The sequence below is a fragment of the Centropristis striata genome, chromosome 7 (genome assembly GCF_030273125.1).
Source record: "Centropristis striata isolate RG_2023a ecotype Rhode Island chromosome 7, C.striata_1.0, whole genome shotgun sequence".
Classification (NCBI taxonomy): Eukaryota; Metazoa; Chordata; class Actinopteri; order Perciformes; family Serranidae; genus Centropristis; species Centropristis striata.
In genome coordinates this window covers 39212365-39225364 of record NC_081523.1, presented here as the reverse complement: position 1 = coordinate 39225364, position 13000 = coordinate 39212365, and the positions used below count along the sequence as shown (strand labels likewise).

The following is a 13000-nucleotide window of genomic DNA, read 5'->3' as shown; positions in this document are numbered from 1 at the left end:
ATCTCCATTCCTATTAATTTATTGCTCATAATGGTACTGTTTGTCCTTGTATTCTGTTTTTGTCTTTGTTTTTTGTCTTTCTGTTTTACTGTGTGTTGCCTGCATGGAGAAGAGTATGGAAGTAAATCTGTGTCATCGGAGTTTGAAAAATAAAGGACGTTGAATTTCTAGCACTGAATATTTATGCATTGAAATTATGTATCTGAATATTCTGAAATTCAACCTCAAAAAATTCAACCACAAAAAAATGAAACCTCAAAAAATGAAACCGCAAAAAATTAAACCTCAAAAAATGAAACCGCAAAAAATTCAACCGCAAAAAATTCAACTGCAAAAAATTCAACCGCAAAAAATTCAACCACAAAAAATTCATCCGCAAAAAATTCAACTGCAAAAAATTCAACCTAAAAAAAATTCAACCACAAAAAATTAAACTGCAAAAAATTAAACCGCAAAAAATGAAACCTCAAAAAATTCAACCGCAAAAATTTCAACCTCAAAAAATTCAACTGCAAAAAATTAAACCACAACTAAATTCAACCTAAAAAAATTCAACCTCAAAAAATCCAACCTCAAAAAAATTCAACCTCAAAAAATTCAACTGCAAAAAATTCAACCACAAAATATTCAACCTCAAAAAATTCAACATAAAAATTCTACCTCAAAAAATTAAACCGCAAAAAATTAGACCTCAAAAAATTCAACATCAAAAATTAAACCGCAAAAAATTAAACCGCAAAAAAATTCAACTGCAACAAAAATCAAACTAAAAAAAATCCAACCTCAAAAAAATCCAACCTCAAAAAAATTCAACCGCAAAAAATTCAACCGCAAAAAAATCAATCTAAAATAATTGAACCTAAAAAAATTAAACCGCAATGAATTAAACCGCAATGAATTAAACCGCAATGAATTAAACCGCAATGAATTAAACGGCAATAAATTAAACGGCAATAAATTAAACGGCAATAAATTAAACGGCAATAAATTAAACCACAAAAAAATAAATTAAAAAAAAATTAAACCTAAAAAAATTAAACGGCAATGAATTAAACGGCAATGAATTAAACGGCAATAAATTAAACCGCAAAAAAATAAACCGCAAAAAAATAAATCTAAAAAAATTAAACCTAAAAAAATTAAACCGAAAAAAATTAAACCGCAATGAATTAAACCTCAAAAAATTAAACCGCAAAAAATTTAACCTCAAAAAATTCAACTGCAACAGTTGAATTTTTTTAACTGCGGTTTAATTTTTTGAGGTTGAATTTTTAACATTGAAAAACATTCAGATACATAAAATTCAGTGCTAGAAATTCAACATATTTTTTATTTCAAACTCCGATGACACAGATTTACTTCCATAGAAGACCAATTCAAATAAAGTTGAATTGAATTGAAAAGTGATGATAAGCTGTAAGCCCACTCTACCTCCAATGTCCACACATTTATACAGTCTATGGTCCACACACTGCCTTATAATGAGCCTGCGTGGTGTGACAGAGGGAGGCAGGCGGGCCGTCCTTCCTTTTATGGTCTCAGGTTCCTTCCTGGAGCTTCAGAGAGCTGAGAGCAAACACAGCACACACACACACACACACACTCTCCTCCTGCCTCTCCAGCAGCGCTGCTGCGCTTTACGCTCAGCCGCATCCAGCCTGGAACATTCCACATTTTTTTTATTTTTGATTCCGATAAGACATTATTATGAACATATGAAGTGATCATTGTGGGACACGGATGATTTTTGTTTCGCCGCGTGCTCTTTTTCTCTCTGTTAGTTTCTGCCGCCGATCACTCAGTGGAATGATCTGCCTTTTCTCTCCTGGGTCGTTTCCACTTCAGCATGGGAACTGCGGTGTCCAGAAGGAAGAGTCTGAGGAGTGATGCCATATCATCCGTGGCCGCAAAAGTTAGGTGAGTGCGTCTCAGAAAGTCTACCAAAGTCCATTCTCATCCTCAGTGGACACTGCAAATTATTTACCAAGATAAAAGAACTTAGATTTGGAAGTTTTAGATCATTTGTCTTGTTTTTTCTTCAGTTTTTAGACAGTAAATCGAGAAAAGGTTGCCAGATTTTTAAAAAGATATCCTCTTTAGCAGATATGATGTACCTGATTTTCGCCAATGTAGGAGTTGATTTCTTATTTTAAGCGTTCAACATGCTTATTTCTAGATTTAACAATCTTAATTCAAGGAATCTGGTCAAGGTAAATTATCTGTCCATGCAGCAAGATCATTTCCCTCAGATTTACTGTTTTTATCTTGTTTTTAGACACAGCTTTTTTGCAGTGTACCAGAGAAGATTCCAGTAAAATACTACAGAGTGATATTCTTCCCACATGTGTAAAAACACTTTTTACACTGCAAAAAAGGTCTAAGGACTATATAAAATGTATAAAAATATCAATGAGTGTTTCCCAAACCACAAGATGACGTCCTCAAATCTCTTGTTTTGTCCACAAACCAAAAAGATATTCAGTTTATTGTCATAAAGGAACAAAGAAACCAGAAATATTCACATTTAAGAAGCTGAAATCAGAGAATTTGGACTTACTGTCTTTTAAAAAAACTGTTCTAATTTAATAATCGATTATTGTTCGATTAACCGAATAATTGTTGCAGCTCTACTTAAATCGGTTTTATATGGGTTAATAAACTCAACAAATCCTTTCGAGTATGCTTCAAATAACACAGATTCTTCCATACAATTGCATGAATTTAGTTTATATATTGTTCTCCATAAGGACTATATGTTTGAAATGTTCCACAGGAATTATCAAGTGTATTCGTGCAGCCAGCTTTAGTGACAGGCCGTCTACAAACTTCCATGTGGACTCACTGGACTTTGACTAATTCTAACGACATTTGGCTTTGAATATATGAGTCATGCCATCAAAGGTCTTTGTGTCACAGGCATCAGATCAATGTGTTCTCGGTCTGGAGGCTGCAGGATGACTAATGTGTGGTTGGAGAAGCCGTCTGTGTCTCCCGGTGGCTGACCTCAGGAGATACACTCAGACTAGTGAAGCAGCGCTGCTCTCATGTCATGTGTGCATAAGTTTTAGGTCATTTTTCTTGTTTTAGGAGTTAATTTCTTATTTTAAGTGTTCAACATGCCTTTTTCTAGTAATCTTAATAATCTTAATTTAAGAAATCTTGTAAAGGTATGATCTGTCCATGCAGCAAGATCATTTCCCTCAGATTTACTGTTTTTATCTTGTTTTTAGACTAAACACCTTTTTTTTGCAGTGTGTGCTTCCAGTTTGTGCCTGACAATGACATAATCTCAGATAATTTGAAACAATTGTGTTAGACACAGTGTTCACCAAAAGTGTAAATATTTTGCTCTTCACAAATATTTAAAATGTAATGCTTTGTAGCATTTGCAACCATGCCTTTAGACAACCTGGTCTCACAGGAATCCGTGGAATAGTCACGGAATCACTCAAATTTCCGTGAAACTGACACGGATTTCGCTACAATGCAAGTTAATGACAGTCATATCCCGTGGCTATTCCAACATACAAAGTGATTATGTACATTCACTGAGTGAATATGTAGAAAATAAAACATATATTTCTCGCTAGAAATGTGATCAAAATCCATTTTTATGCAGAAACTGACCAAAAAATGACTGAAAAAACACTAAAATACTTTAAAAAGACACGAAATGGCCAAAAATTACACAAAATTACAAAAAAAGACACAAAATTACAAAAAAAGACTGAAAAACACTAAATTACTTTAAAAAAGACACAAAATGACAAAAAAGACACAAAATGACTGAAAAAACACTAAATTACTTTTAAAAAAGACACAAAATTACTAATAAAAAGACAGAAAAATGACTGAAAAAACACTAAATTACTTTAAAAAAACAAACACAAAATGACCAAAAAAAGACACAAAATTAAAAAAATTTGCAGAAACTATGTCAAAATTTTTTTTCACTAAAAATGAGAGAACTGTCCGCCATGTTTTTTGTTCTGACCGGGACCTTGAAAGTCACGTGACTTGGAACAAACCAATAGGAACAAATATCCATGGAATAGCCACGGGATATGACTGTCATTAACTTGCATGCACTCCGTGGCTATTCCACAGATTTTGAGTTAAGCGAATCCGTGGCTATTTCACGGATTCCTGTGAGACCAGGTTCAAATATTTTGCTCTTTACGAATATTTAAAATGTAATGCTGTGTAGCATTTGCACCCATGCCTTTAGATCATAGAGACCTCGGGGTTTAGAACCAAGTTAAGTCTCACGTCCCCATAGTTCTCTACCAGCCTGCACCACATGACCTTCCCATCTACTGACACAGCACCCGACTCTATTTACCTCTGTCTTCCTTCTGCTGTTTGTCTCTTCAGCACCTCCCTCTCTGCCTCCTTCGCTTTTCTTCACGCCTCACGTTTAGCTCTCCATAAATCACAGCAGGCGCAGCACCCAGACACATGCAGGCTGCTGCCAGGACCGCTGTGCTCGCACGTATTTTCAGTCGTGATTGCGAGCCACACTCCAGCCGACAGGGAGTTTATTGGCTCTCAGCGAACATTAACCCATAAGAACCTATGGTGACATGGGTGTAACAAACACTTTAGTGACTTCTCCTAAATGTGGCTGTGACTGGAAACAGAAATCTAAAAAAAAGTAGCTAATTTCAAAAAGCTTATTTTTTGTTACGAGGCTAAATTTGAACCCATTTAACAATTCTTTTGTTATTAAACTTTTTATTTGAAGAAAAAGAAAACAGCGCATACATGTTGCTCTACATCTTGTAAACATGTCAAGTCTTTTCATCAAAACATAAAAAGAAAGAAATGGTTTTAAAAATAATAATAATAATAATATAAATAAAATCAAAATCACATCCTTGCAAAAGCATTTAAACTCTATCACAATACTCTTACAAAGACATACTTATACCTAAATTGATAGGCAACTTGAAAATCAGAAAAAAATAAAATAAAGATAATGATGATCCATTTAACAATTCTAATCTGTAAATAGGGTGTCCTTTATTGCATTTAACCCTATTAGGGTTTGTTATTTATTTTTATGATTGATTTATTATTATTTTGTTACTTAAAAACAAATCTGAAAAATAATTTTTTGTTAAACAGCACTATTAATGTCACAATTTTAATATATGTTGTGGAGATCCAAAGAAAAAGGCAAATTTATTTATATTTAAATAAGAAATATCATAAAAATAAATACCATAAACACCCAATGTGACATATGTGTCACATCACAGATCTTTGACATTTAGGGGTAGGATTGGGGAAAAAACATCATAAATGTGCTCTATGTGGTCCACTTGGTCTGTGGTATATCCCCCATAATCTTTTTAAAAAAAAAAGGATACTCTGGGTTCTTATGGGTTAACACTTCCCCTGAATGAATCCAGGGGCCGATGAGCAGAATCACCAATCTGAATTAGTGAATCCAATCTCACGTCTTTTTATGAAAAAGTGTTGCCTAAAAACAAGATAAAAACAGTAAATCTGAGGGAAATGATCTTGCTGCATGGACAGATAATTTACCTTGACAAGATTTCTTAAATTAAGATGATTAAATCTAGAAATAAGCATGTTGAACGCTTAAAATAAGAAATGAACTCTTAAAACAAGATAAATGGTGGTCAGTGGTCAGGCAGGCCTGACGCTCAGACTAGTGCTGAGGTTCAAGAATACTGATGTCTTCAAAACAAATTATAGCTTCATCTAAAGAGAAGTGTAAGTGTTAAGGAAAATTATTTAGAAACTGTTATCTTTATTCTCAGACTTTTAATATATATTCTCAAGTTTCAATATATACTCTCACATTTTTATATTTTTTTTAATCATTTTTATATTCTCAGGTTTTTATATATATATTATCAGATTTTTAATATATATTTCTCAGGTTTCTATATGTATATCCTCAGATTTTTTATATATTTTCTCAGATTTTTAATATATATTCTCAGGTTTCTATATATATTTTCTCAGGTTTCAAGATATATTTTCAAGTTTCAATGTATATATATATATATTCTCAGGTTTTGAATCCATATATATATATATATATAATTTCCTGAACGGCATGCCATAATATGTGTGTGTGTGTGTGTGTGTGTGTGTGTGTGTTCACACTCTGTCCTCTTATCTGCTCTCTGTGTTGGAGGTCAACACACACAGTTGAAAGGTAATATTGGGCTGTAAAAATTAAATTGTCTTGACATTGCGGTGTTTCTCAGTGTTGCAGAAGGTTCCACGTATTAGGTAACACTTCCAACAGAAACTAGTGAAAGCATCAGCTTTCTGGGTCAGTCATGTGTCACATTGAACCAGAACCAGCACCACATTATGTTCCTGGTGTTCTACTGCAGGGAGAATGGTAGAAAGACAGGGAGAGAATACAAAATACAAACTAAACCTTGCAAATATAGACGAACTGCAGGACAACTGCCCAGACTGGCTTTCAGCACTCCTCCTGTGATGTCGTCAAAAGAAAAACAAGAAGCTTTTTTTCCTGCTGTTGCTTTAACCCTCTGGAGTCACCGATCACGCCAACATTATCAAATCATATGACTTATTCATGATGTCATGGTGTAAAAACGAAGCAGTTTGTTTCCCTGCCATCAACTTCCCTCTAAAATACTGGCTTAAAACTCCAGGCCAGTTTTTGTTTGATGATGATAGGACGAGTAAAACTGGAGATATGGTCGAATATATATAGAATAAAAATATAGAACTAGATGTTCTCCTTATTTTACCTCTTATATGCAACTTGTGTCCACATTTGCAACATTTTGTTGTGTTTCTTTGGGTTCTAAATGTTGATCCAGTAAGTCAAAGTGTAAAAATAATGATCAGGTCATAAAGGTGAGGGTGTGCAGATAAAAAAAGATACCAACATGACGTGGTAAACATTGTTTTATGTGTTATATACAGGCAGAATGAAAAGGATTCAAAAACGGACAAAATAGCTCCAGACTCCAGAGGGTTAAATGTGTACTTCTCCATTAAATTTGGGTTTTTAAATCACATGAAATCATTTACTTTTCAAATTATTTTTTCTTCAAATATGAACTTAGATCCTAATAGCTGCTATTTGTTCTTGTTTGTCCAGAAGAAAACTTGGTGTAAGTGTGGTTGAACCTGGTCTTAACTCAAAATCCGTGGAATAGCCACGGAATCACTCAAATTTCCATGAAACTGACACGGATTTCGCTACAATGCAAGTTAATGACAGTCATATCTCGTGGCTATTCCATGGATATTTGTTCCTATTGGTTTGTTCCAAGTCACGTGACTTTCAAGAACAAAAAACATGGCGGACAGTTCTCTCATTTTTAGTGAAAAAAAATCATTATTTTGACTTAGTTTCTGCATAAAAATGGATTTTGATCACATTTCTAGTGAGAAATATATGTTTTATTTTCTAAATCTTCACTCAGTGAATGTACATAATCACTTTGTATGTTGGAATAGCCACGGGATATGACTGTCATTAACTTGCATTGTAGCGAAATCCGTGTCAGTTTCACGGAAATTTGAGTGATTCCGTGGCTATTCCACGGATTCCTGTGAGACCAGATTGTTGTGGTTACTGGTAGAAAATGATCTCTGCATATAAAGTGATACGTGCAGTTCCCAGTGTCTCCTGAACAGCAGGAGGAAAGCTGTGTAAGCCTTGCTCCATTGTTTCTCTCAGCCTCTTTCTTTTCTTCGGTACACTGAATCACACAGCCGCCAGGCTGGCAAACACGACTGTGCTGTGCAGAGTTTACTGACAACACATTGCAGGATTTCAGGGTATTCATTGAGATATTCAGACTCAGAACTTTGAAATAAATGTGCGTCAGACTGATCAACGTGATGCTGTGTTCGCATTTGGAAACCGGTCAGGAATCAGGCCAACCTTGTTGTTTTGTGTCCTGTGTTCTATATTTCTGCTCTCTTGCTTAATATTAACCTGAAATACAACATGGAACTCATTACTTTCAGTACAGCCAGTTCAACCAGGTTATTTCTGTTATTTATTAGCTGACAGAGTTGGTTCAGGAGAATAAAAAGAAGCGTCATAGTTAATAGAAACGGGATGTGAAGAAGGAAGATGCCAGAATAGATCTGCATTTCAAACGGAGATTGTGTCTCATTAATTTTGCTTCATTGTAATGCTGCTTTATGAGCAGTCTGGACTCTGGTTGTGTGCTAATACACCGGGAGGATTGATTAAAGGTTAAAAAGGTTGATTAAGGCACATTTTTTTTATTTAATGTCTCCGTTTTTTAAGGAACATTGGAGAAAATGAGTTGTCTTTATGTGTGGCTGAAGCACTTAGTGAGGGTCCAGACTGCGTCCCTGTCCGTTTATGACAAATCTTTATAGAACAGCACCAAAACCATCCGATAGGAGAGCTTACGAGCACTTTAGAACTACCATTGGCTTTAATATTTCAGCAATGTTTGAGTCACTTTTGAAAGGAAGTGCACAGCATAACAGTTTTCAGGCATTAATAGATTCCACTTCAGTGAAAATGTGATTTCATGGCCTCTTTCCCACAAGAGTGTGTCCTCATCACTGCAAAGATTAGCTCCAGCCACGGTCCAGTGTTGCTATTAGCTATAAAACATCTGGGACCCCTCTTAAAAAAACTAAACCTCTCAATCACTGAAGGCACCACTGAGGCTCTGAAGACCAAATATGACACCATTTTTAAAAACACAGTACCGATAGATGATATAAAGTATCCTGAATTATGTGATGGCATGTTGGCTTTATTACAAGGAAGGAGAAACCTAAAAGAAGGAGAAACCTAAAAAATGGGTAGAGGGTTGCCTAAGGTCTATTGAACCTATGAGGTGGCCTCATCAGCCCAGTTTGCCCAAGTCACCATACACTTGAAAGGGACACGGTTAAATTAAATGGACTTTATTTTTTATTTTATTTTACCTTTATTTAACCAGGAAATATCCCATTGAGATTAAGAACCTCTTGTTCAAGGGAGCCCTGGCCAAGAGGCAGCAAACACAAAATACAGTTACATATTTACAGAAGACACAGACCTTAAACGCGTCATGAGAAACAAGTGCATATTGTGGAATTGGCCTCAATAACTCTCAGTTTGGATTTAAAAGTGCTCAAATATAATTCACAATGGTGAGTGGACATCTTACAGTTAGTAATGAAGCTCAAAGAAGCTGATAAACAGTATCAATCATTCTAAGACATTGAGCAGCAGCATTCATGTACAAAAGATCTACGTAAACCAACACAGATAAAAATGTTGCAGTGACAAAACGATTTTTTACATTAAAAGAAAAACACAACTTATTTCAAAAATAAAAACCCAATTTTAGCCTCAGCTTCTTCACAAGATTTTCTATATGTGGCTTGAAGAGGAGTGAGTCATCAGTTAAGACTCCTCAGTATTTATACATATGAACCACCTCTATTTTGCTGCCCTCAAGAGTGGACACTGGGGGAACCATTTGAGGCAATTTTTTACTGTTAGAAAACAACATAAGTTTGTTTTATCAGCATTGAGAACCAGTTTCAAATGAATTAATGAGTGTTGCACAGCTACAAAAGCATTCTGCAAAGATTCAACAGCCTGAACAAGAGTTTATCCACAGCAGTAAATAACTGTGTCGTCAGCATAGAAATGCACATTTGCATCGGACACATTTAGACCCAAGTCATTGATATAACTGATAGATAAGAGGGCACTTTAGGGACTTTGGAAAGACTATTCCAAATGCTTAAATTGAGCTTGATTTAGCTATCTTTACATCACTTTTAATGTGTGTTTTGGGTCATCGTCTGCTATGTGCGCACAAATGTGTCCAATCTTTAACTGTCCAGCTGTCGTATTATCTTCAAAGAGTTCTGAGGTTACTTTGCTTCTCCATTATTTAATTCTAGATATTCTTTAAATTCCTTATGAATATATTGTTTAGACAAAGGGTTATTTAATGAGCTAGTGTTAAGGCTCCATGTCGTGTTTTTTATTTCAGTATGGGAAGTGATTTCTAAAAGCTACAGAGAGATTTGTTATGACCATCAACTGCTTAAAGGCAATAAAGCTTTTACTTTAATAAAAGCTAATTTCAGTCCCTGCCCTGTGTGAACCAGAGGCTGCTCCTCCATCAGTGACGCTCCTGCTTTGTGTTTCTTAGATGAGATACTTTACATATGTTTTTTCCTTCCAGCGCGTATTGATGAAGCCACTTACAGCCTCTTGGGAGATATGGGTAATTGCCTGACTCATGGCCTTTGTTGTCAGTGGAGTGTAGCGGAGCAAGTGTCTCTTAATGAAGTCATCAGCCTCCGACCAGCCAACCCTTCCAGTGTGTGTTGTGAAGGGGAGAGGCAGTGATGGGGTGAATAGTTGGGTCAATTAACTAGTATCACGATTTTTTAATGCCTGAATTGATATAGTTCAAATTTACTTGCTTTATTTCAGTCAATGCGGCCCGATAGGAAAGTTGTGGTGGTCTATGAGTCACATGGCTTTATATCTTTTTAAAGCAACACAAAGCCAAAGTGAGAGAGTGGAGAGTGGTGAACAGTCCAGGGACACAGATCTGAAGCCGCCCACTGTCTGGGCTGGTGGCCATTCGGTTGTACATTTTATATCCCAGTTTTTCTATGCAGTATATGTATGATGCTGCTGAAATAAGTCATAAAGACTGACTGATGAAACTGAAAAACGCAGTCTAGTAGTGTATGATACAACTTGTTCTCATGGTCTAGGGTTGAAAAAGTACACAAAAAAAGAATAAATCCTGATATGAACTGGCAATATTTAAAACCAGATATTGGATCGTCAGGATAAACATCACTATAAAGTATGTTTTATGGTAATCTATTTATAAAAGCAAGAAGCATCTGTGTGTGTGTGTGTGTGTCTAGGGCATATCTCACTGACCTCAGATTTCGTATGTGGCTTGTGCATGGCACGAAGGTGTGCGTCCTCGATTTTGAAGATTTTTGAATTAATTTTTCAAAATATCATCTATATTTACTTAGGACGTGTTTGTCATTGCACTGTTTCCGATCAGACGCCTTTTAGGGGAGCTCCGCCCCTTTAAGTGGAGCTCCGCCCCCTTTAGAGGAGCTCCGCCCCATTGTGTGATAGGCCTACACCTGGTCAGTAACACAATTCACTCTGGATTTCCACCCTGACTCATCTGATCTGTAAGTCTATTTAGCCTACCTATCTTTAGGAGTTTTAAAGTGCGCTACAAGGTTCGATTTTCCAATAATATTCAAATAGTTTCCAGCGAATATCAATGTTCAATGTGTATGTGCTGGATGGTGTGGTGCTTTATGAAAAGTAAGTGTTTTATGGAGTTGCAGACGTTGTAGTGGTCTGCATGTAATGTACGAATACATGCTTCCTACGGGCACTGCACTAGTCCAACAAATATAAAGTCTATATGAAATAGCCATATGGTAAAACATATGTTTGTATACTTCATGCTCCAGCTTTGCTCCCACCTGCAAGAATCATAATGTAAAGTGCCATTTAAATGACCCAAACATCACCATAATGCCATTCCGGATGCTGGTTTTTGTGATATATGAAGAATATTGAAAAATATATACAATAGACGTTTTTTATATAATGTATATTGCTCAACCCCATGCTTGCTATTAGACAATGTAATTGCATATTCTCAATGGATGATTTTATCACAATCTGATTCCTTTGAATGGTGATTAATAATCCTATTCCTGGTATCTTACACAAAGCAGCACTCATTGCTAGTTTCAGAAGGATAGAGTTACCATTTTCATGCCCAGCGCCCTGCTGTGTAACTATTAAATGTACTTGCACCCATCAAAGTGCCCATGGCCGTGTTGGTCTAAAGCTAAAGTCAATTTCCTCCTATTGATGTGCTCCGCAGCTTCATTCGGTCAGGAAGGCGACCCCATTGAGACGGATGCAGTGCATGTTTACGCACAAGGAACACCAATTTCATTGATTATTTCAGGAGATTAAAGTTTAGTTCTGTTTCCTTTTCTTAATTTTGCTGCTTAAACTTCCCATCGTTTCCACTGCAGTCACATTACGGCGCGCATGGGAACATTTACAAATCACTGGCAGCAGTCTCTGTAATAATAAAACCACTCATACATCAAACAATGCATAATTTAAAAAGCAACACAGCCTACACAGATTCATTACGGGGGAGTGGAATGTTCACGTGGGTGTGTTTCTCTAAATTAGAGAAAGCATTTTATTTGCATGGCTGGCAAGTGGATGAATTAAAAGTGTGTGTGGATTCAGATTAGTCAGAGCTGATCTGCACATCACACACAGGAACTTGGTTTAATTCATGTTATGCCCAAAACACACTTGTGAATAATTAAGAGACTAAAGCCTGATTTCCACCGGGCGCGTTACAGCCGCCGTTGCAAATCGCTGCCACTCTAATCAATGAGAGCATTTCCACCGGGCGCGCTGCGGAACGTTACAGCAGCGTCTCTCCGTGAGCATTAGGGAGGACTTCTATTTCTCCGCGAGCTGCTGCCAAACCGCGTAAATCTAAACAGAGCAGATCGCACCAGACAGGAAGTCCAAGTCAGAATCAACGTAATACACTGCCGCCCCCTTTCAAAATAAAACACAATACGCAGTTCATGCAGCCTACAACTACTTCACATCAACATTACGTTATGACCGGGGCACCAGATCAGCAATCAATCAATCAATCAATCAATCAAAGGGTCTCAGAGGGTTGGAGACAAAATGTTCAAATAAACTGTCATTAAGTGAAAATACAGTGAAAGGGTCAAAGTTATGAGACCAAATCATACGATTCTTTATCTTCTATTTTCGAATGACTATAGAAATTCATTTTAATGAACTTCAACACTTGTGTTAATAAATATTAACCCAACGCATGCACCAATTCGCAATACAAACTAGTTTCACAGATTTGTCTTTCCCTCTTTACATTTACTTTTTGTAAAGTCCAGAGAGTCATTTTTCTTTAAT

The 13000-nt window shown here is 36.2% G+C and overlaps 1 protein-coding gene across 1 annotated transcript in view; it reads left to right on the top strand.

Moving 5' to 3' along the window:
• The first annotated feature begins 1603 nt into the window (after positions 1-1603).
• nsmfb (NMDA receptor synaptonuclear signaling and neuronal migration factor b) overlaps positions 1604-13000 on the top strand; it is a 62430-nt gene continuing 51033 nt past the window's right edge. Inside the window, exon 1 of the mRNA XM_059338176.1 lies at positions 1604-1917. Coding sequence (XP_059194159.1) covers positions 1847-1917 — 71 coding nt within the window. The 5' untranslated portion in view covers positions 1604-1846. The remainder of the gene's footprint in view (positions 1918-13000) is intronic.